General features: G+C 39.1%; 1 protein-coding gene across 2 annotated transcripts; it reads right to left on the reverse strand.

Annotated features, from left to right (window-relative positions):
• Positions 1–425: 425 nt before the first annotated feature.
• On the reverse strand, positions 426–21,709 carry HPGD (15-hydroxyprostaglandin dehydrogenase). 2 transcript variants are annotated; one of them, XM_060778696.2, is made up of 7 exons: positions 21,186–21,709; positions 19,025–19,148; positions 16,916–17,022; positions 11,824–11,920; positions 9,350–9,426; positions 7,581–7,744; positions 426–1,700 (listed from the first exon to the last, which is right to left on the reverse strand). In XM_060778696.2, the coding sequence occupies exons 1-7, from the start codon at positions 21,276–21,278 to the stop codon at positions 1,547–1,549; spliced, it is 816 nt and encodes a 271-aa protein (XP_060634679.2). In that variant the 5' UTR covers positions 21,279–21,709; the 3' UTR covers positions 426–1,546. The 2 variants fall into 2 exon arrangements, with proteins under 2 accessions (XP_060634679.2, XP_060634680.2); XM_060778697.2 differs by lacking the exon at positions 7,581–7,744.
• Positions 21,710–24,038: the final 2,329 nt, after the last annotated feature.

Consider the following 24,038-nt stretch of genomic DNA (forward strand, 5'->3'; position numbering starts at 1 on the left):
CTTTTGGAGACCCACCCCAGAAAGTGTGTGCTTTCTGGGGTGGGTGTGGACAGGCCCCTAGGAACAGCCACATTTTTAAAACACGAATGGTCCTGGGATAACTGCCTGTCTGGAACCATCCTCAGTTTGCAACAAGTGACACCAGCAGAGGAAAATTGGGAAGAGCAAAGAAAAAATAGGGCATTTTAAAAGCATTTAACTCATTACAAGTTTTGATTTTATAACATATATATCTGCCAAATGACTCCTTTGATTTTGAAAGTCAATATATTAACTATAACAATTATCTTTCATACCATGGATAGACAGAAGTGAATTAGCATGTTGACACTAAATAAAAAGCAATTTCATCTGATGTACATATTAAATATTCTGATGGCAAACCTGACAACAATGGCATAATCAAGACCAGTGATACAATGAAGTAGTGGTTTGAATAACATGTTTATAAAGTTATATGAATAAATCCAATATTCCACTGTGGTTGCAACAGAACTTTCCTTTGGTTTTACAAAAGACCAGCTCTTGTTAAAATGGTAAACTGCTAAATGGTTTGTTCATATGGATTAAAAAGTCTACTTGCATTTTTGGATTCTGCTTTGGCACATGACTTACATTTAATTTTTCAAATCACCAAAAGAGTAAAAATATCTTCTGAAGTGTTTATGTGTTTCCTATATTATATGAAAGCATATTTACAATGAAGAAATATCAATATGTAAAAGTAACTAGTTACAAATAACTAGCTAATCTTAATTAGTTCTTTCCCCAATAATATGGGTATGACTGTTCTCCATTACAACTGTAATTTAATGAAGGATAATTTAACTAATTTTGCAAAACTTTTTTTTGCAAAAAAACAAAAGTTATTTCAGGAGCCAGTGCGAAGGTTAATTAAATGACAGGGGGAGATATATCATGTGGATCAAGTGCTGTCACATTCTACTTCCTTGTGCTCAGTTACGAGCATTGACTTTACAAGACAGCTAGGAGAAAAGTGTCTTTTTAAAACACAGGTCAGTAATTTCATTATATTAATATTAAAATGTAACTATTTACTGTAAGTTACGTTTGAGGTAATTTAAAAGCATAACTATAATGGCAAACACTTACTTGGGGCATTGTAACTATGAGTGTAACTTGTTATTTCAAAAAGTGAATTTCCATACCCTGAAAATAGAACAGTAATATTATCTATACTGAACACATAATAAGATTAAATAGTTTCAGCCAAAGTCAGAAAGTGCAATAAGGAACCAGGTTTGAACTTCTGCGAAGCTTACATTTTGTCACAAATAAAATTAGTATTCAAATATTTTTCAGCACTTGAAATGCCGTCTGGTATAAAAATAAGTAACAACAATATTAAAGCTACAATAATATTATACAAATCAGTCTGTCAATTCAGCTACTCCTTCACATGAGATATTTATCAAAATATTCAAAACACAGATGAATTCTTAATATTAAGCAAGATTTTCTGTTTGCTTAACAATTCATTCCAATGGAGTCTCAAGGAAGCAAATGATATTTCTTCTCAAAACAGTCACAAGACAGATTCAAGCTTTTTGGTGTGATGTCCCGATGGCAGTGTGTATTCCTGGAAATGGATCCCTTGCTTTGTTGATATCTTCATAATTTCTCCATTTAACTTATCATCTTCAAGAATTTTTATCAACCCTTCGGCAATCACATTTGGGCTATAAATGAATTCAGATTACAAGAATTATAGATATTTCACTATAGATATACAAAACATTCCTTCAGTTCCTAAACTATACAAGAAGATTTAAAAAATAGAATTCTTTTACTTATATCTTAAATAAGACACTATTGCGGCTTAAGAACTTTAATTATTTTCTTTACAATGCTGAGATTATGTGCTTTAGTCCATAACTTTTCCCCATTGCAACAAGATTTTCAAGTAAACTTCTGTTGATATAAATTGAAGATTTTGAAGGAGATTCCATACAGCAATTGAATCAATATGATTTGTTCCCTTGGGATCATTGTAGCTAGTCATAGGTCCAAAATTTGTCCCTTAGGTTTGATTTGTGTTTCCGTTTTGTTCCATCCATTCAGATGGCACAGAATGGAAAGGCCCCTCCTGGAACGAAAATGCAATCAATATGAAAGGCAGATGGGAGTGGGTACTGGCTCCAAGCCTGTTTTTTGGATTGATTGCCTGGGGCCTGGCAGGAACTATAGCTGAGTGCCAAGTAAGGAGCACTATTTACTTGGTGCTTGGCTGCAGGTCCTGCGAGGCCCGGGTGCGTAGGCCAAAGCCTGCACCCATAGACGCGAGCATTTTGGGCCTACGGGTGAAGCCCCCCCCCCCCCATTATTGGGCCAAAAGTAAATGGATCTTTCAGCTCCGAAAACAAAAATCAAATATCTGATCTCCAGATTTCAGGAGGCTTAGAGGAAAACGGATCAGAGCCCTCACCAAAAGGTAGGACTTGAAACGGATCAAGGTAAGCCCCGAATGCACATGACTAATTGTGGCTATAGTACTCTACTTTTTATATCAAAAAATCATTGAACTCACTACGGCCACCCTTATGACTAAAGGCAGATCTTGGAACAACATCAACAAAAAGACTAATTGGTTTGCATAATTAATTAACTTAAATCCCAAAGAGAGCAAAACATCATTACATAAAATACGTAAACCAAACTGTCACAAGCATACTCACAACATGAATGCATAGCTGTACATACATTTATATTGCTTTGCTTGGTATGGGCTTGTTTGCTATGACTTGCCAAGAAGAGAGACGAAAAAAGGAAGTACTCATTTGATCATATACCTCTCTGCTATTGAGCCACTCACTTGTAATTGAGGAATAGTGCTTCTTTGATCTGGCAGTTTTTCTTCATAACATGCCAGTGGGCTTATCCAGACAGGAAAAATGTCCCTGGAAGTATTGAGACTTTCCAATTTTTTTGGTCTTAATTGTATCTGCTTATTCATGGTTTTATATCCAGATTTTTCCCCTTTAAATATCCTGGGTTTGCTTGCACAGAAGGATTACGGAACCTTGCACGGCTACCTTAGCATATTTTGCCAAGAATCCTACTCACTCCAAACATGGCTCATGTCTTTTCACTCAGTTGCAGTCTGCCACAGTGATATCCAAAAAAGAAGATATTCACATTTGTATGACACAATTAAAGGAAGGCAAGCAAGGTATGTGAGTTCAGCAACCAGTTAATGAGCCTGTTCTTCTTTGTAGTCTCTGTGACTCAGAAAAATGGGAGATTACAAATCTAGACTCACTGGAGGCTGGAACAAGTGTCATCACAGAACCAGTGCCAAAACTGCTTTCTGAAAAGATGCCTTTTCTATCTCCCTCATGTCAAAGTGGCAATGTAAAACACAGATTCAAGGCAGGGACCAAGTTACTGCTCAGTTATTCCCATCAGAAAGACCGTCAGATCAGTTTTACCGAAGAATAGTATATAAAAGTAAACCGAACATGTTTGTGAACAATATCTGTGTTCCAGATATCCATTTATTAACTGTTTTCAAGGTTTCTGGTTTATCTATTATTGGGTCAGCGTGCCACAGAAACACTTTTGAAGATAACCTAAACGTGCAATTAAAGTGCAATTAATACAAAAACACACATTCTTCAGACATATAAGGAGTACAACTTAATCACTAAGTTGGACTGTTTAAGGAGGAAAACTGGGAAAGCAAGCTTCTGAGCAATGTGAAAATATGAAACTTTTGTGTTAGAAAAGCTGCAAAAGGATATAATACCACTTTGTCTTTGCAAAATCACAATAAAGGCAGCCTGATATGGGACACATAAAGTTTGCCAGCTCTCCATGCAGAATTAATGATGGTGAAGAAAGAAATCTTGATTGCTAGCAAACAAAGGTTGTTGGTAGTCAACAGCTCAAAAAAAGTGTTGTATTTTTTTTTAAGTTATATGTATTTGCAGTTAGATGGCTTTCCTTACTTTGCAGTTATTGGATCAATGACCTGTCAATTATCACACTGACCACATTTCTTGAAAAATACTCTGGCAAAACATCTGCAGAACAATCTGATGGTGGCCTGCCAACGTGGTGTACCATCAGATGGAGGCAACAGTAGAATTAAATCAACTTATCAGAGAATGATGAAGAATGGCAAGGAATGATAAACAATGAAGGAGAGTAGATTAAATCAGGAAGAGAGAAATTCAGAAAGACAAAAACACTATGAAGTCTGGGTGAGAAGTACATTCAGAAAAAAGAGCTTGTTGAGTTATCACATCTAGTTTCTGCACCAGATGAAAAGAATTGAGTGAAAAGGCAGGAACCACATTTGGACATGCACAGTGTAGTAGAGGGCTGCTGCCAAAAATACTTGGCTTATGGAAGCTTCCAAAATGCTCTGCAGAAGTACAGAACAACCTATGTTTGTGATGCACAGAGGGTAAAAAGAACCTGGTCAAAACACACATTCAACTCCTAATTATTTCTGTTCTACAAATTTGTTGCTGCTGTAATATATTATCATCTGCTTATTTATGTATTGAATAAACTTATAACCTATTTCATGATAATAACATGTCCATTAATTCCCTTAGTTAAAAAAAAACATAAATGTTATGACATGCATTCTTTTGGCTATGGATGCTTTCTAGATACCAATTCAAAAGGCTAATTGAAGTAATCTAAGCTTCAATACAGCCTATTTCATCCACATTAGAAGAAGATAGATTTTTTTACAGGTGTCCTCCACAAATCATTCCAATCATACTGCATGATATTCAGTAGCTTCAGGTTCAGGTCATTTATGTAAAACTGTCAAGTGATGATGTTGTTCCTTGGCTGACATCACCTCAGATAGGTGCATTTATTGATTCACCACAAATAAAATCATGTTGCATATAGAAATCTAGCAGAGTAGGGACTGCAACAATAGTGTCATGGATCAATAAACTCCATATGTAGCCAAAAATATCAATCAAATTGTTAGCAGATTGCATCTCCTCTTACAAACCGGCCCGGGCACTGCGGTCAGCGGGGAGGCCCTGGTCTTGGTCCCACCCCCATCCCAAGCACTGCTGGTGAGAACAAGAGAGGGGGCCTTCTCTCTGGTCACCCCCCCCCCCACACACACACACCTCTGGAACTCCCTCCCTAAAGAAAGAAAGCTGTCCCCCCCCCTCTTCAAAGAACAACTAAAAACCAACTTTTGCTCACTGGAGGATATAGAGAGGAAGATGATTTGATAGTTGAGAGATCACTGCCAGGCCTCTGGTTGAGAACTATTTGTATTTGGGCTTTCCTGGTCCACACCAGCCCAATGACCTCATTTGACTACATAACCAACCCACACCATTTTGTGAACCCTTGTTGGCAGTTGTACACTAATGTAGTTGTTTTGTTTAGATTTATTTTATTATAGATTTTTGTCTGAATATGTGTAGTTCAATTTATTAATGTTAGGTTTAAGTTACTGATGATAGGCTTTAATTTGATGTTAGGTTTTAATGTTACTTTCATATGTGGGTGTTTCTGGGATTTTATGTTAGTATTGTGTTTTTTATGCAAGCATTGAATGTGTGCCATTGTTATGTTGGAATCCACCCTGAGTCCCCTCTGGAAGATAGGGCTGGATAAAAACAAACTTTTATTATTATTATTATTATAGCTGAAGGCCTCTAACTTCTAGGTTGGGAAAAGCAACTTAAAATAATAAAAAGAACCAATTCAAACTAATATATTTTAAAACATTTCAACAGGCAAAGCCCTAATATTTTCCTGCCTGGTACGCACCTATGTACATTCTCTCTGCTTTTTTATTGTAATATTTTTAGGTAAGAACCACTTTGACAGAGTGGTTACCTTATCCCTAAATGTTGGGATAGATTTCCTACCTTCTTCTTAGAACATGAGTTACCATTTTTTAATTTGCCAAATTTATATCGCCACTTTCTCCTGGGATGAGATCCAAGAATCCTTGCAATATTTTTTTTTAAAAAAAAATCAGTTTAAAATGTTATTTTACAAAAGTTAAAAAGAATAGAATGATTTGCTATGTTTTCAGATCAAGAGTAGACAACTCTGAGATGTTAGGGGGCTTTATGGGACTCCAGGAGCCCCTTAGGGCAGTCACACTCATTTCTATTGCCACTACCCCAGAAAACTTTCCAAAAATCCCCTAGTAAAGTTTGAGGACAGATTTTCTATGTTTTGTGCCATGGACAATTTTATACCCCACACTGGCATTTTTAAGAAGTAAAAGATTAAAAGGTTGCTTTCTGTTTGGAAAAAAGTTATTCAATGAGTTGGGAAGTTGCAAAATGTTATATAAGAACTCTCAATTTTTTAAAGAATTCTATGGTATATTAGAGTAAGTATAGAGAAATGGTCCTGGAAGCCTTTCCTTTCTACTTCCCAAGCAGCACTTCTCACTCTCAAATAATAATATTTGAAAACAGGGAGCCAGTTCATACTCTCTCTTGGCTTTTCCATGCAACACAAAGCACAGACATATCATGGAAGGTGAGAGGTGATGAGAGGAGAGGAAGAGAATGGAATGGAACGGGAAGGGAAGGGAAGGGAAAAGAACGGAAAGGAAAGGAAAGAAAGGGAAGGGGAGGGAAAGGAAACAAAGGGAAGGAAAAGGGAAAGAAAAGAAAGGAAAGGAATATAAAAGCTATTTTTCTTTAAAAAAAGAAGTTGTTTTGCCAAAGTAAAAGACTGGTGAGCAAAAAGTAATGGCGGAACTTTCCCTAAGAAGGGCATGTTGGCTCCTCCCACAATTCTCCCTCCCACAAATTGGGAAAATGTTTCATTCTAAACCTGACAGCAACAAATGCCATCACATTACAGAATTGGGCATTTTGCCCAACTACATCCAGATCATTACCAAAAACCCACTCCCAAGCAGCTCCTGAAATATATGAAAAGAAAGCTGTTTCCAATGCTTTAGACACATAAAGAATATTCTACCCTACACTTGAACCCAACCTAATGTGATGAATGCAGTGGGTACCGCTTCTAAAGTGTTTGACTCATCAGTGGTATTTAATCAATGTGATGAAGTGGTAAAACTATGGGGGTCATCTGAACACAGAAGCTACTTTCTTCCAGGAAGTTAATGCGCCTTAAATTTGAAGGTTTTGGTGTGATTAGAAAGATATGTCTACCAGTTCTTTGAGTGGAACTTTAAAAATAATTGTAAAGTCCATCACAGTTCTCTCTGAAAGATTTTTTTTTAAAGAGGACATTTTAGATTTATGATGCTACATAATAATGAATCCAGCTAGCTGACCGAATACTCAAAATAAGATACCTATTTCAATGTATACCTAAAACTTCATACCTATTCAAAAGTATATACATTTGTACAATAAAGCAGAAAAATGAAAACAAAACAACTGGTGGGAACCCGAGAATTTGCAGAATGCCGATAGCACTTCAGAAGGAAGAATGTCTACTTAACAATAGGTTCATTAACTACTGTGTCATGGGAGGACCCTTAAAGAAATCATGAACCATTTGATTCCAGCTAATTGTACCCAACTTTTCACTTCATTCTCTGAAATCTCACTTTGTGTGTACTTTATACTTACTCTAATATACCATAGAATTTCATCATATCTTTTATATTTTCTTTATATGCCGAAAATTGGCCCAAGTTTTCTTCCTTGTCAATTGATTGTAGAATTGGTGTGTTGACAAAACCAGGACAGATTGCATTTATTCGGACACCATAATTTCCTATTGTAGAAGCCATCTACAAAAAATATCAGATATGTTAAATTTTATATGTGGAGTCCAGATGACATTGTATACAAATACTCCAGGTTCAGTTTTTATCATTTCCTGTTATAAAAGCTCATGTATGACCTGTGGAGGCATTACAAGAATAGACTATAGGAGGAGAAACTAGTCCTTGACATCGTCCAATCAATAGAAGGCTTTATAAGTAGGGATCTAGTTCACTATGTCATTCTAGTTCATCATCCTGGAGTATATAATACTCATTTTAATGGACCAGTAATCTTGCCCAGTAAAATATAGTGTTCTTTATTTCTAAATATCGCTCATCTGTATTTATAAATCTTATTCTGTTCAACCAATAAAACCACCAGTACTAGATGACCAAATCTTGCCTCTTTATCAAAATTTTATTTCACCTTTAATGACAAATGACATAGTATGGAATACTGTCTGGTATTAATTTAATGTACATTGTCTGCTATGTTAAAATTAAAGAAGTAAAGTTTCTTGTTTAGTGGACATATTTCTCTCTGGAAAATATTGAACACTGTGGACCCTATGGTTAACCATGATTAAATTATTTGTTGCTTTATAAAGCTCATAACAACCTTTTCTAACTTGGTGCCCCAGAGATCTTTTGATCTACTACTCATATCTGATGCACCTTATATAGTCTAAAGTTATGGCTATTAGTAGTTTAAAACTTTGAGGAATATTGATACATAGTATAAGCCCATGTTTGACAGCTAGAAACCTCTGGGTCATGTCTGAACAACATTTGTATGGCAGTTAGTCCCTCCTTTCCCCTCAGTCAATATATGGCTGAATTTAGTAGTTGTAGTAGGAGTAGTGGAAGAGAAAGGAGGAAGAATGGACACACACAGGCAACACTATTTGTATGTCTGATGTAATTGCTGTGTTTATCACAGAACATAGAGCATGTTGATTGGATTCTTCCAGTCTTAAGCTGATATGAGTATACTACTGGATAGATAAAGATTGCCCTGCTCTTGGTCTCGCCAGTTCCGCAAATGCATCCAGTGGGGACGAGGGACAGGGCCTTCTCAGCAGTGGCCCCCTGCCTGTGGAACTCGCTTCCTAGTGAGATTAGGGTCAGCTTCATCCCTCCTGACTTTCAGTAAGAAATTGATATTGAAAGCCTGGTTCTGGGACCAGGCTTTTGGACAGTAGGCATAACAGCTCTTTAGATGTGGAATTGGACTGGAATGGTTATATGGTTGACAATAATGCTTTTAATTGTTTTTAATTTAATTGTACTATCTATTGTTTTAAATTGGTGTTATATTGTTACATTTGTCCTGAGTGTACCCCCCCCCCCCCCAGGGGTTGAGAAGGACAGGGTAGAAATGCTGGAAATAATAAATAAATAAATGTAAACATTTCCCTTGACATTAAGGGTTATGTGGCTAGCATGACTGCATGGAGCACTGTTACCTTCCTGCCAAAGCAGTACCTATTGATCTACTCACATTTGCATGTTTTTGAACTGCTAGGTTGGCAGAAGCTGGGACTACTTTACATATTGAGAGAAAGAGAAACAGGAAAATTGATTTTTTCATAACAAAAATTGTGAGATTCTTTAGCTATTTATACTCACAGCTAAGGAACGTGTAAATCCAACTACACCATGTTTTGAAGCAGAATACACTGGTTGCTGAGGAGCTGGTAGAAGTCCTTCAATAATGGAAATAAAAAAGGTAATAAATATTAATTGAAGAATACATTTGAATTCTGACAACGAATACCTGTGAAAATAAAAAGTCTATAAAGGCAAACATTTTGCTTTGGCTCTCATGAAGGAAGATGGGTCATTATTTATATTCTCAAGATTTCAAAATAATACATACAATAGCTTTTAAATGAACACTTCAGAAATACATACAAAATGGCATGATACAAAGGCAACTGATTTTGTATTTCATCTGAGCATAAGGCATTTTTGGGGGGCATGAAACTGTTCAATCAAGCCAATTTACGATCTGTTAGGATTTCTGGGAGTTGAAGGCCAAAACATCTGGGGACCACAGGTTGAGAACCACTGTTCTAGAGTTATGGACATTTTTTTTTGCTAGTAACTAATTCATGTTCATAATTGCCCTGTTCACTCCTCTTTGGGGCGGATCTAGACAGCCCCTTTATTGCAGAAACCTCTGCAATAAAAGGGGGGTGGGGCTGTCCAGATGACGTTCTGGGCAATCCCAAATCAATCTACCACAAATCAGGAAAACCCTGGATTGTGGTGAATTAGATAGTGGATTTATTTTGCACCTTCGTGGACACCATGCCCACAGTTTTCTGGACTAAAATTGCTCCCCCGTTCCACCGCTCTCCTGACACATCATTACTACATGCCAGGAGAGCTCTGGTAAGACTGGAATGGAGGCTGAGTAAGTTTTCATCACTTTTAAAAGGGGCATGGGGGCTTTTGGGGTGGGGGTTACAGTGTCCCGGTGTTGTACTGGGAAGTCCCAGTACAACATTTGGACACCCATCCTAGAAAGCATGCGCTTTCTGGGGCGTGTGTGAGCAGCCCCCAGGAACATGGGTAAAGGGCTATCTTGAAGCGCCCTACGTTTGTACTCCCAGTGATTTGAAAGCGGTGTAGTTTTTTAAAAAAATGTTATAACTTCCCTTGTTTACTTAAACTGGAAATAATAATGTTTAATGGATACATAGTCTCAAGCTGTGAACTTCAAGCAACAGGAAGTTCAAAGATAAGACCTTGTTTCTTATTCTTAGCAGTTCTGTTACAGTCTTTACCCACTCATACACATATTAACTTGAAACTGGCTCCCATTAATTTCTCCCAGTTAAATGGGTACTGAAGTCTACTATCAGAATATGGTCCCAAATACATAAACATTATCTTTACTTTTTTAAAAGAAAGCTTTTATATCATTACTGTGTTTATGCTGCAGATCATACATTAATCTACTGTAATCATAATGACCAGATTGCTATAAAAGTGGGGGAGTTGTATTTGTATATGGATATTTTTTTGGGGGGGGGGGGGGGGGTCACAAAAAACATATTTAGTTTTTTATTGTAGTTTGCAAGCTGCAACAGTAGAGCAACACTTTGCTAGAGGAATACATTGGAGTATAGGGGGATTGACACAGAAGGGTATCCTAATCATGTGTGCCAAATTCTTCTGGGACATGAAATGGGGCAAGTTTTGCCCTGAAAGCACAAGACTAGTATCTCCCAAAAATAAGAGGGGAGGGAATAGAATTTGTGTTATTTAACTCCTGAACAACAAGCATTCATTCATATAGGTGATGGTCAAAGGGTGAAACTGGTGTGCTTGATCATTTTTGAGTTTCATGGTATGCTCAGTAGAGCACTCACACTGTGGAAGTCTCTATTACACCCTCTAAATCAGTGATTCACAACATGTGGGCCCTCAGATGTTTTGACCTTCAACTCCCAGAAATCTTAACAGCTTGTAAACTGGCTGGGATATTTGGGAGTTGTAGGCCAAAACATCTGGGTACACACAGGTTGAGATCCACTGCTCTAAATAGTTTGAAGGGCAATTCTACCATATTTTAATTTTCCTGAACCATTTCAGGACAGGGCAGATCTTTATTTCAACAGGAAGTGGCCAGAAAATCCATTTGCAGGTTTAATCCTGTTAGAAATTACTCCATTCATAATTGCAATTATAATAATAAATTTTACTTATACCCTGCCCCATCTTTCCAGGAGATTCAGGGTATGTAAGCACATTTTCATTGAAGGTCAAAATAATGTTTTCATCAGAGTTGAGCAGTCTTATCTTAAATTACAGTTTTATGTAAATATTCAAAAACATTTAACCTACTGATACCTCAAGTAATGTAATTTTATTGGTATCTATTTTTATTTTGAAATTTACCAGTAGCAGTTACATTTCCCACCCTTGATTTATACTCGAGTCAATACGTTTTCCCAGTTTTGTTAATAAATTAGATGCCTTGGCTTATATTCAGGTCAGCTTATACTCGAATATATACAGTAGATCTTTTTGAAAGTTTGAATGTATGGTATTATAGAATATAAAAGAAATAAATGAAACCACAATCTTCTTACCAGCTAGTGATGCGATATTAACAATAGCTCCTCCATTGCCTCCATTTTCTGGTTTCATGTACTCTAGACCAATGTATGTTCCTCTAATCAATGCAATCTGATAAAGAAAATACAAAGGAGATAACTGCATTTAATACTATCTCAGTCTTACAACAGTCTATTCAATGTATTCTTTCAGGGCATAGTCAGTGCTTACCCTTTCATGGCATATCTTTAATCAGATTAGAATTTTGTTCAAGAATCTTTTTTAAACTGTTTACTATTCCTACCCACCCCCTGATTCTAAACAATGTGATTCCGATTTGCCCTTATTCAAGCATTTCAAAGCATATTATTAAATATAATATATATGTTCTATATAATAAATAATGTAACATAATGATAATTTCAAACTCCATCAATTTCACCTCTGTGTGGGGATATCCCATTTGCCTACAAAGTAGTACATCTTCTTGCAAAAAATGCATAAGGTTCTTCTAATTTTTTGTGCGCTGGGTATATATGCAGAGGCAAAACTGACAACCTTCTTCCTTTGTAGTCTTGAATCCCTTTTGCAATCTTCAAAACTGTAGAGATAGGTTTCTTAAAGATGCCAGTGTAAGTGAAGACTAGGTTTTATGCTTTTCTCCCCCCTTTTGCTTTAACTGCATGGCTTCCATTAACTCAAAATGTAAAGAAATTTCAATTTAGAGTAATCGGAATACAGGCAAAACTATATCTGACAAAAACTATTTCAAACACACAGAATTTTACATTAACAATGAAGCAATTTACTTGGGGAGGTGAGCTGTGCAAGAGTGGTGTTCTAGAAGTAGAACTTACTTCTAGAACTGTGGTTCTAGAGCTTATCATATTCTAGAACAGTGGTTCTCAACCTGTGGGTCTCCAGGTGTTTTGGCCTACATTTCCCAGAAATCCCAGCCAGTTTACCAGCTATTAGGATTTCTGGGAGTTGAAGGCCAAAACATCTGGGGACCCACAGGTTGAGAACCACTGTTCTTGAATATGTTCTACAACCAACTTTTGTGTCTCAGATGCTACCTGACTTTAACTTTGATTTGGCAATATAGGTCATCCCATAAGCCACACCTATTTCTAACTCTTAGTCAATTTTGAGCATGAATGTAGTTGTGATAAGAATTAGCACTTTCCCTTGCTGCATAAGTACGCCCTGGACATTTTCTAACCAAAATAGACAGAATGAGAAAGAGAAAAAGGGAAATGAAAATGAAGCGAGACAGACAGACAAACTGAAAAACAGCAGGTAACAAAAGAGATTGGGAGATAGTGATGTGGATATATTACATTTTTTGGATGTCTTTTTTATTTAAAAAAAGATTTAAAGGCATCTTATAAGCGTAATGTGGAAAACATAACAAAATAAAGCAATATCTTCCCCCAAATAACACACTATAGGAATAGTCAGTTGGCTATATTTCTTCAAGTCACCCATCAACTTGGGGAACATGAGAGAAGCCTCCCCGCAGGATAGTAACACATCTGGGCATCCCTTGGGCAACATCTTTGTAGACAGCTGATTCTTTCACACTGGAAGCAACTTGTCCTACTGCCCTCCTCTTATGTAAAGAGAATATGACTTGCCCATAATCACACAATGAGACAATGAAATTGTTCTGGCATAGTAAAGATTTGGTGAGCAAAAGGTAATGCTTTCCCTAACAAGGGTAATTTTGACTCCTCTCACAACTTCCCCTTCCACAAATTGGGGAAACGTTTCATTTTAAACCTGAGAGCAACAGATGCCATCAAATTACAGAACTGGCCAAAAATCTGGATCATTACCAAAAATCTACTTCCCCACCACCTCTGAAACATTTGAAAAGAATGCTGGCCCCTTACACTTAACATATGTAAAGAATACACTTGAATGTGATTAACACAGTGGCATACCACATGTTAAGTGTAGCACTCAGTGGAATTTAGTAAATGTGGTGAAGTGGTGAAATAAAGCTAATTCTGTTTTAAAATCTATTTTTGTTGTGTTGGTATTACATTGGAAATAATTTTAATGAAGACAATTATCCTGATTACATCAAGTGAAATGTACTTCTGTCTACAAAAGGCTGTGCCAAATAAAATTTCTAAATTTTCAAGATATAATGGAATAATAGGAGTGGTAGTTTTACAAGGTCTTTAGCCTTCTCTGCCAAAGAGTGTTAATGCCAGTCCTGGGGCTATCATTTGACCTGAATCATGACTAGTATCAATATCATGTTGAATGGACCAAACCATATAGTTAATCCGTTTTCCATGTATTATTATTTGAAACAAGGTCAACATTTTTTTTTGTCGTGTCAGGAGAGACTTGAGAAACTGCAAGTCGCTTCTGGTGTGAGAGAATTGGCCGTCTGCAAGGACGTTGCCCAGGGAATGCCTGGATGATTTGATGTTTTATCATCCTTGTCGGAGGCTTCTCTCATGTCCCCGCATGAGGAGCTGGAGCTGATAGAGGGAGCTCATCTGCCTCTCCCTGGATTCGAACCTGTGACCTGTCGGTCTTCAGTCCTGCCGGCACAGGGGTTTAACCCACTACGCCACCGGGGGCTCCTTAGGTCAACATTAAAATAGAATTAATCTCATTAGAAGTATTAAAATAATTCCGGTAAAATACAATTAAAAGAAATATATAAAAAGCTATTAAAAACAATTCAACAATAATGCAGCAGCATCTAGCCTGTTCTTTTAAAAACTTTGTTTCAAGAACCTGTCTTAATAAAATTATTTTAGCCTGTTAACAAGGAGGGGATTTTTCTGGTCCTTCTGGGAAAGGAATTTTGGATTACAAGAGTCACCAAGAAGGCTCTCTCTTGTGTCCACAACAACTGTGCCTGTGATGGTGCTGGGCCTGAGAGAAGGGTCTTTCATGAGGATTTCAGTCTGGAACAGCTCATACAGGGATATATGATCTGTCAAATAGCATTGGCCCGAGCCATATAGGACTTTATAGGTCATAATCGCACTCTGAACTATCTGAACTCTTGATTTCAATAGATAACATCTTGATAGATTAATGCAGGTATGAGCAAACTCAGGTCTGAGAGTGGATGCAGCCCCTTGGGCCCTTTTTCTCAGGCCCTCCCCTCTCTCTCCATCCTATCCTCTCTTTCCTTCCTCCTTCCCTCCCTTCCTCGCTTCCTCGCATAAGGAGTCAAAAGACAGGAAAGAGAATGTTTAAAGCTTAGCAAAATTACTTTTCTGGACTATAGTTCCTAAAGCCCTTTACCTAGTATGGCCAGATGATTAAGGAAGTTGTCTTCAAAAAACAACTTTTTCAAGCTCTGGAAGTTTCATTGCTAGCTATTCATGTGAACCTGCTAACGGCAAGGATGAAAATCTACTAAACACAGAAGTATTTTCATGATTTACTTCTGATGAAGGAGACAACAAACAATTTTTTGCCTAGGAATCAAGAAAATCTGGTGGGTAGGTGTGAATGTACAATTCCAAAAGTGGCTAATTGGAAATAAAGAACTTATTGTAGTCTTCAATGATGTAGAATCATAGAATCATAGAATCAAAGAGTTGGAAGAGACCTCATGGTCCATCCAGTCCAACCCCCTGCCAAGAAGCAGGAATATTGCATTCAAATCACCCCCGACAGATGGCCATCCAGCCTCTGTTTAAAAGCTTCCAAAGAAGGAGCCTCCACCACACTCCGGGGCAGAGAGTTCCACTGCTGAACGGCTCTCACAGTCAGGAAGTTCTTCCTAATGTTCAGATGGAATCTCCTCTCTTGTAGTTTGAAGCCATTGTTCCGCATCCTAGTCTCCAAGGAAGCAGAAAACAAGCTTGCTCCCTCCTCCCTGTGTAGGGAGCAATGTAGTCTAAGTAGTCTAAATGTAGTCTAAGAATATGTGAGAACTATGAAAACTGATTTAGATACAGTTTATGTACACATTTGTGTGTCTCCAGGTTCATCGAGGCAAGGCAAATAGGTGTTTCTTTAAATAATCTGTTTGTTAAATCTTGGTTTCAAGGAAAGTTGACACATATAAGTAATGCCCATTATTAGTCCTATATATAATTTTGAGTAAATCTACTGAAGGCATGCTTTCTAAATTAAGATAACTGCATTCATTCGTATGGCTTTTAACTACTTACTAAATACAATAATAGAAATAGTATCATAAAAAAATAGTATCATAAAAAAGCTGACTGGCACAACCTGGGGATCACAACCAAACATCTGCCCTTGCGCTTTGCTACTCTGCTGCTGAATACACATGCCCAGTGTGGAACACATTTCACCATGTTAAAACAGTGGATATGGATCTTAATGAGACATACCACATTATCACAGGATGTCTATGACCTACACCGCTGGAGAAATTATACTGTTTAGCTGGTATGGTACCACCTGACATCCACCAGGAAGTAGCAGCCAATAATGAAAGGACCAAGGCAGTGATATATCTGGTCCATCCACTGTTCGGATATCAGCCAGCATGCCAACGCCTTAAATCAAGAAATAGTTTTCTAAGATCTACAGAAATACTTCCAGGAACACTTCAGCAAGAGAGAGTCCAAAAGTGGCAGGTTAAAACCCAGAACTTTGAGTCATGGCTAACACCAAATGATAGACTCCCTCTTGGGCACAGAGAAGACAGGGCCACTTGGAAGGCGCTGAACAGACTGCACTCTGGCACCATGAGATGCAAAGCCAACCTTAAGAAATGGGGCCACAAAGTGAAGTCCATGACATGCGAGTGTGTAGATGAACAAACCACAGACCACCTACTACAATGAAGTCTGAGCCCTGCCATATGCATGATGGAGTACCTTCTTATAGCAACACCAGAGGCACTCCAAGTGGCCAGCTACTGGTCAAAGGACATTTATAGTATAATGCCAAGTTTTTTTAACTTTGTGTTTTTAAAATACATTACAAATGTACCCTTGGTTTGCTTCTGACAATTAAATAATTAAAAAATACTAAATACATTAATCAAAAGCATACATTTTGCCCCCTAAATTACTGAAGACAGTCCATACTTCCCTCTTCAGAAAATACAGATGCTCTTTCTTTTTAGGAGAAGAGAGTGCAATGTAAGGATTGCACATTTGTACTTACTAAATTAGTTTGGATGGTGCGCTCCCAGTCACTTTCATTATTTATTCCAGCATTGTTAACCAAAATATCCAGATGTCCAAAATGGCTAACCGTTTTCTTAAATGTATCTGTAAGTAATTGAAGGATGAGTTCAAAGGAAAAAAAATCATTTTTGTAATCTACATTAAGAGTAATGGCAATCTGAAGTATGAGCATTGCTTAATTAAAGTAAGTGTGGTGTAGGATTATACTCATGCATATGTCATCCTAAATCAAGTATACAAGCAGAGTTATTTTACAGACTTCTCACCTGCTCATTAATGATATTCATTTGTCTATTTAGGATCTTTTAGTAGATATCAAAAGAAAATCCACTGATTGGCATTCTTTCTCATTTCATTTCAAAACTATAGCATTCTATTGTCTGCAAAAGTGAAGAACTTTATTACTTAAAGTAGTTTCAAAATATTCAGGTTGTTATTGTACTGGGATTTATTATTATTGCATGAATGCTAGAAACCTGGTCCAGATTCTAACCTATTCATAATTACAAGTGAAAAAATCCAAAGCGCAGTGGTCAGCTAGGTTCAGCAGCCCACTGCAACGCATAAAATTTGTTACTGGTGTCTAAGTGCAATATGTTGCTTAAGACAACAAATTAACCTTTTCTTTGAAATTCCCAAGCACTTTCCTGATTTCTCCTTTCTGAAAATGCCCTGTTTCATGTGACTAAGCCAACTATACAGATAATTGAATATTATTTTCAATATTATTCATGGGATACCATTCTCCATTGCACTTGAGGTGGAAGCTTATTTTAGCGGGTCCATGATAGGCCACATGAGATACAAAGTTCTGTCTTCCATGGGAGTGAAAGAGCATGAGTTTCAGAATGACTAGTCAGGGAAGTGGTACCAGTTCTCTTCGACATCCATCAATGGAAATAAAAGATGGTACTCCAACTAGAATTAGACTTTACCTATATAGTTTGAAAACTTCACCTATATACAGTTGGAAAACTGATTGATAACTGGCAAATAGAGGGAGAAGACATGGAGGCAGTGACAGACTTTGTATATCTAGGTGCGCTCAGATGCCTACAGATGCAGACTGCACCCAGGAAATCAGAAGACATTTACTTCTTGGGAGAAGAGCAATGACCAATCTCAATAAAATAGTGAAGAGTAGAGACATCACACTTGCAGTGAAGATCTGCATAATTAAAGAGACATCACACTTGCACTTTAGTAGAACTTAAGATTGCTGGCACACTGCACTTGCCCTGAAATTCGACATACCACCTGTGACAGCAGCACTTTTAATCTGTACCCATTACTTTGGCCCGGCCCCAGTTTTTACTGTGTTTTGTGTATTGCTTTTATTTTTTTGTTGTTTTAATATTGCTTTAATTGTTTTGATTTGCTTTCAGTTGTGTATTGTTTATGCTATGTTTTGAGGCCTTGGCCTTTGTAAGCCGCATCGAGTCCTTTGGGAGATGCTAGCGGGGTACAAATAAAGTTAATAATAATAATAATAATAATAATAATAACTTGCAGTGAAGATCTACATAATTAAAGCAATGGTATTCCTTATAGTAACCCGTGGATGCAAGAGCTGGACCATAAGGAAGGCTGAGTGAAGGAAAATAGACGCTTTTGAACTGTGATATTGGAGGAAAATTCTGAGAGGGTCTTGGACCTCAAAAAGATCAGTCCATACTCCAGGAGACAAAGCCCGACTGCTCACTGGAGGGAAGGATTAGATGACATACTTCGGCCACATAATAAGACAGAATACCTTGGAAAAGATCATGTGGAGAAAATTGAAGGAAAAAGGAAGAGGGACAGACTAAGGTCAAGATTGATGGATGTTATCCTTGAAATGACTGGCTTGAAGGAGCTGAGGGTGGCAATGGCCAACAGGAAGCCCTGGCATGGGCTGGTCCATGAGGTCACAAAGTTTTAAGCGACTGAATGAATAAACAACAACTTACATTGGTGTCACATGTTGCAGAAAATTCCTATCTGCAAAGTCTTAAAGTTTTATTTGCCCCTTAGATGTTTTTTTTCTTTCCTAGGATAAACAAGACATTCAATTTTTGTAAAAAAAATAAATAAATGCCCAACTTACCCTTTAGATTGTTTTCATTTGTAACATCGCAAGGAAGAAATATAGTCATCTGTGCATCAAACTGCCTGTCAAAGGCATCTTTGCAAGACTTGCCTACTTCCGCATTCTGATCGACAAGGGCTACCTAAGGAGATAAAGCATAATGATCAACCAAGGCCTATAAAGATTAGGTTCATTGTGTCCTAGGTGGGTGTGGAGAGGGGAGGGAGAAGCAGCTTAAGGGGACAATAAGCAAATGTAATGTCAATTTTTGTGAATACAGTAGAGTCTCGCTTATCCAACATAAAAGGGCTGGCAGAACATTGAATAAGCGAAAATGTTGGATAATAAGGAGGGATTAAGGAAAAGCCTATTAAACTTCAAATTACATTATGATTTTACAAACTAAGCACCAAAACATCATGTGTTAAAACAATTCAAGCATCTATGGCAAGCATCCTCACAACCTCTGAGGATGCTTGTCATAGATGCAGGTGAAACGTCAGGAGAGAATGCCTCTAGAACATGGCCACATAGCCTAAAAAACCTACAACAACCCTTTATGAGAACTACCACTTCTCTTGGCGTCCTCCCAGCAACAGCAAGGGTATCCCTCTGGGCAACTAAACTAGGAAATCCCAACTGGATGGCCCCCCATGAGGGTCTTCCTCCAGGGACAAACCAAGAATGGGCAACTTGGAAGTCCCTGAACAGACTCAGAAGTGGAGTGGGTAGATGAAAAGACAACCTGGCAAAATGGCACTACCTAAAAGAATCCCACACCTTATGTGACTGGAGCAGAACAGACAACTCCGCATCTGTATGATTGTCCACTGTGCCTTGCCTCATGTATAGAGGAAGAACTGTTGGAGGCTACAGACAGTGCCATTGCTGTTGCCCATTTTTGGTCAAAAGGTATTTAGCCGCCTGTGCTCCTTCCATTTTTATCGGCTTTATACTAATTTATGCAATGCTTTTGATACAAAATAAATAACCTTCCTGAGATCCCCTCTCCTCTTTCCCTATCTTACAATTGTATGCTACTACTAGCTGTCCCCTGCCATGTGTTGCTGTGGCCCAGTTTGGTGATCTGGAAAACAAAGTAATGAGAAAGTGTTGGTTTCTAATATGTGTAATTTCTTTGTGTTTGTTGGTAAACTGTATTTGATTACATTTTCTTGCTCTGGTGAAGGGAGTTGAACTGGATGGCCTTAAGTATTTTCATAGGGGTTCTGTGTGGGAAGTTTGCTCCAATTCTATCGTTTGTGGGGTTCAAAATGCCCTTTGATTGTAGGTAAACTATAAATCCCAGAAACTACAACTCCCAAATGTCAAGGTCTATTTCCCCCCAAGTTCCATGTATGATCCTAGTTGGGCATATCGAGTATTCGTACCAAGTTTGGTCCAGATCCATCATTGTTTGAGTCCACAGTGCTCTCTGGATGTAGGTGAACTACAACTCCCAAACTCGAGGTCAATGCCCACCAAACCCTTCTAGTGTTTTCGGTTGGTCATGGGAGTCCTATCTGCCAAGATTGGTTCAATTCCATCATTGGTGGAGTTCAAAATGCTCTTTGATTATAGGTGAACTATAAATCTCAGCAATTACAACTCGCAAATGTCAACATCTATTTTCCCCAAACTCCACCATTTGGGCATACTGAGTATTCGTGTAGAGTTTGGTCCAGATCCATCACTGTTTGAGTCCACAGTGCTCTCTGGGTGTAGGTGAACTACAACTCCCAAACTCTAGGTCAATGCCCACCAAACCCTTCTAGTGTTTTCTGTTGGTCATGGGAGTCCTGTGTGCCAAGATTGGTTCAACTCCATCATTGGGGGAGTTCAGAATGCTCTTTGATTATAGGTGAACTATAAATCCCAGCAACTACAACTCCCAAATGACAAACTCAATTTTTTTGAGTGAAGGACATACATTGGGTGGTTAGGTGTCTTGTGCCCAAATTTGGTGTCAATTCCCCCAGTGGTTTTTGTGTTCTGTTAATCCCACAAACGAACATTACATTTGTATTTATATAGATAGATAGATGACAAACTTTTCCAAAAAGATATATTTAAAAGAGAGAGAGAGAAGCCAGGCTTGTCTGAGGAAAAAAGAAACTTTTTCTCAATTTCCCTGGGAAGGGAAGAAGGGAGGGAGAACCCCAGGCAGGCAGGCGCTTACCTTGCAGCCCTTCTCCAGCAAGCTTTGCGCCAAGGCTTTGCCAATGCCCTGCGCTGCCCCAGTCACCAGCGCCACTTTGTCCTTCAGGTGCATTGCCGGGGATTCTCTCTCTGTATGGCTTGCTGTTCCTTTCCTGCGGCGCACGGCTTGTCACTCCCGCTGCCTCTCTCTTTCTCTCTTTCTCTCTCTTTCTCTCTCTCTCTCCAGGCCACTTGGGGCTTCAGAGCCCGAGTCAATCCTATTCCCTTCCTTGCACGCCTCGGGCTTTGTTTGGTTGCTTGCTTTCTTTCTGTGTTGGAGGGAGGAAAGCAGGCGAAGCTCTGCGGGCGAAAGTCGGTGTCACCTGCGCGGAGGTTGCCTCCTTCCCTCCCTCCCTCCTTGGGCGCCTCCCCTTTGGAGAGACTCCTTCCCGCGGGGCGGCTGCAGGAGACAGCTGGGCACCCTCCCCCTTGCCTTTGGGCCTCCAGAGGGAGAGGGGCTTTCGCTCAGCCCGTCTCCCCGCCGCTGTCACCCTTTGTTTTCCCCCTCTTGAGCGCCTTCAGGGCGTTTATGACGCACGGCGACCCGATGGCAGGGTTATCTTGGCAACCTTTGTGCCGAGGAGCCTTGCCATCGCCTGCGCTCTTTGGCAGAGGGAATGCCTTGGCCCCAGTGTCGCCAATGGGGTCAAACAGAGACCTCCGTTCCTGGAGTTCCAGTTCCTGCAAGCAGGCTCATTCAACATGAATCATAGAATCAAAGAGTGAAAGAGATCTCATGGGCCATCCAGTCCAACCCCCTGCCAAGAAGCAGGAATATTGCATTCAAATCACCCCTGACAGATGGCCACGCAGCCTCTGCTTAAAAGCTTCCAAAGAAGGAGCCTCCACCACACTCCGGGGCAGAGAGTTCCACTGCTGAATGGCTCTCACAGTCAGGAAGTTCTTCCTAATGTTCAGATGGAATCTCCTCTCTTGTAGTTTGAAGCCATTGTTCCGCGTCCTAGTCTCCAAGGAAGCAGAAAACAAGCTTGCTCCTTCCTCCCTGTGGCTTCCTCTCACATATTTATACATGGCTATCATATCTCCTCTCAGCCTTCTCTTCTTCAGGCTAAACATGCCCAGCTCCTTAAGCCACTCCTCATAGGGCTTGTTCTCCAGACCCTTTATCATTTTAGTCACCCTCCTCTGGACACATTCCAGCTTGTCAATATCTCTCTTGAATTGTGGTGCCCAGACAGGCATGTAGCTGGGGGGGGGGGGGGGGCTTGAGGGGCTTCACCCCCCCCCCCGAAATTCTCATGGTGGTTCGCGAAAAGGCCTTACTGGTGCATTATTTAAACTGTTATGTTTATTCATATCATGATCTGATCACCATACTCAATACATCCCATATGCATGGGGATATTGGGGTAATGATACAAAAGGTTTGCTAGGGTAGACCCTCTTTCACTCAGACTCAGCCCCCCCCCCCGAAACTCAGCCCCCCCGAAACCCCCCCTGAAAAAAACTCAGCCCCCCCCCCGAATTGAAATCCTGGCTACCGGCCTGACTGGGGGAATTGACACCAAATTTGGACACAAGACACCTAACAGTCCAATTTATGTCCTCCACTCCAAAAAATTGATTTTGTCATTTGGGAATTGTCGTTGCTGGGATTTATAGTTTACCCACAATCAAAGAGCATTCTGAACTCCACCGATGATGGAATTGGGCCAAATTTAGCACACAGGGCTCCCATGACCAACAGAAAAAAACTGGAAAGGTTTGGTGGACATTGACCTTGAGTTTGGGAATTATAGTTCACCCACATCCATAGAGCACTGTGGACTCAGACAATGATGGATCTGGACCAAAGTTGGCACGAATATTCCATATATGAACACAGATGGAGTTTAAGGGAAATAGACCTTGACATTTGGAGTTGTAGTTGCTGGGATTTATAGTTCACCTACAATCAAAGAGCATTCTGAACCCCACCAACAATGGAATTAAACCAAACGTGGTATAACAGGACTCCCATGACCAACAAAAAACACTAGAAGGGTTTGGTAAGCATTGAACTTGAGTTTGGGAGTTGTAGTTCACCTACATCCAGAGAGCACTGTGGACTCAAACAATGATGGATCTGGACCAAACTTGGCACAAATATTCCATATGCCCAAATATGAACACAGATGGAGTTTGGGGAAATAGACCTTGGCATTTGGAAGTTGTAGTTACTGGAGTTTATAGGTCACCTACAATCAAAGAGCATTCTGAACTCCACAAATGGCAGAATTGGGGCAAACTTCCCACACAGAACCCCCATGACTAACAGAAAGTACTTAAGCCATCCAATCCAACTCCCTTCACCAGGGCAAGAAAATCTAATCAAAGCCCTCCTGACAAAGAGCCATCCAGAGTAGGCAAACTAGATACTCTCCACATTAACACTGATAAAGAAACAAGAAGAAATATCGTTTATCTACAAGCATAAAGAAATTACATAGATTAGAAACCATTACTTTCTTTTCCAGCTCACAAGACTGGGCCACAGCAAAGCGTGGCAGGGGACAGCTAGTTATAAATAAAAAAATATAATAAATCAACAGATGGCCATCCAGCCTCTGTTTAAAAGTCTCCAAAGAAGGAGCCTCCACCACATTCAATTGCTGAACAGCTCCCACAGTCATGAAGTTCTTCCTAATGTCCAGATAGAATCTCCTTTCTTGCACGAGGGTTGAATAAAAAGTAATGCTTTCACCTTCATAACTCCTCAACAGATGGCAGTACTGGTATGCGGCAGGTACTGGCTTGTTCAGTAGACTCTCCTCTACAGTTCCATTTTGGCAGGAAGCCTTAGCATTGAATGGTTGTGTTGATAAAGTGTCAA

This window comes from Anolis sagrei, chromosome 5 (genome assembly GCF_037176765.1).
Source record: "Anolis sagrei isolate rAnoSag1 chromosome 5, rAnoSag1.mat, whole genome shotgun sequence".
Lineage (NCBI taxonomy): Eukaryota > Metazoa > Chordata > Lepidosauria > Squamata > Dactyloidae > Anolis > Anolis sagrei.

Excerpts from the sequence above, each read along its gene's own strand:
- HPGD (XM_060778696.2), bottom strand. The coding sequence starts at position 21,278 with ATGCACCTGAAGGACAAAGTGGCGCTGGTGACTGGGGCAGCGCAGGGC. Across the intron at positions 7,745-9,349 it reads GATTTACACGTTCCTTAGCT|ATGGCTTCTACAATAGGAAA; the intron begins GTGAGTATAAAT and ends TATTTTTTGTAG. Across the intron at positions 1,701-7,580 it reads AAATTCTATGGTATATTAGA|CCCAAATGTGATTGCCGAAG; the intron begins GTAAGTATAAAG and ends ATTCATTTATAG.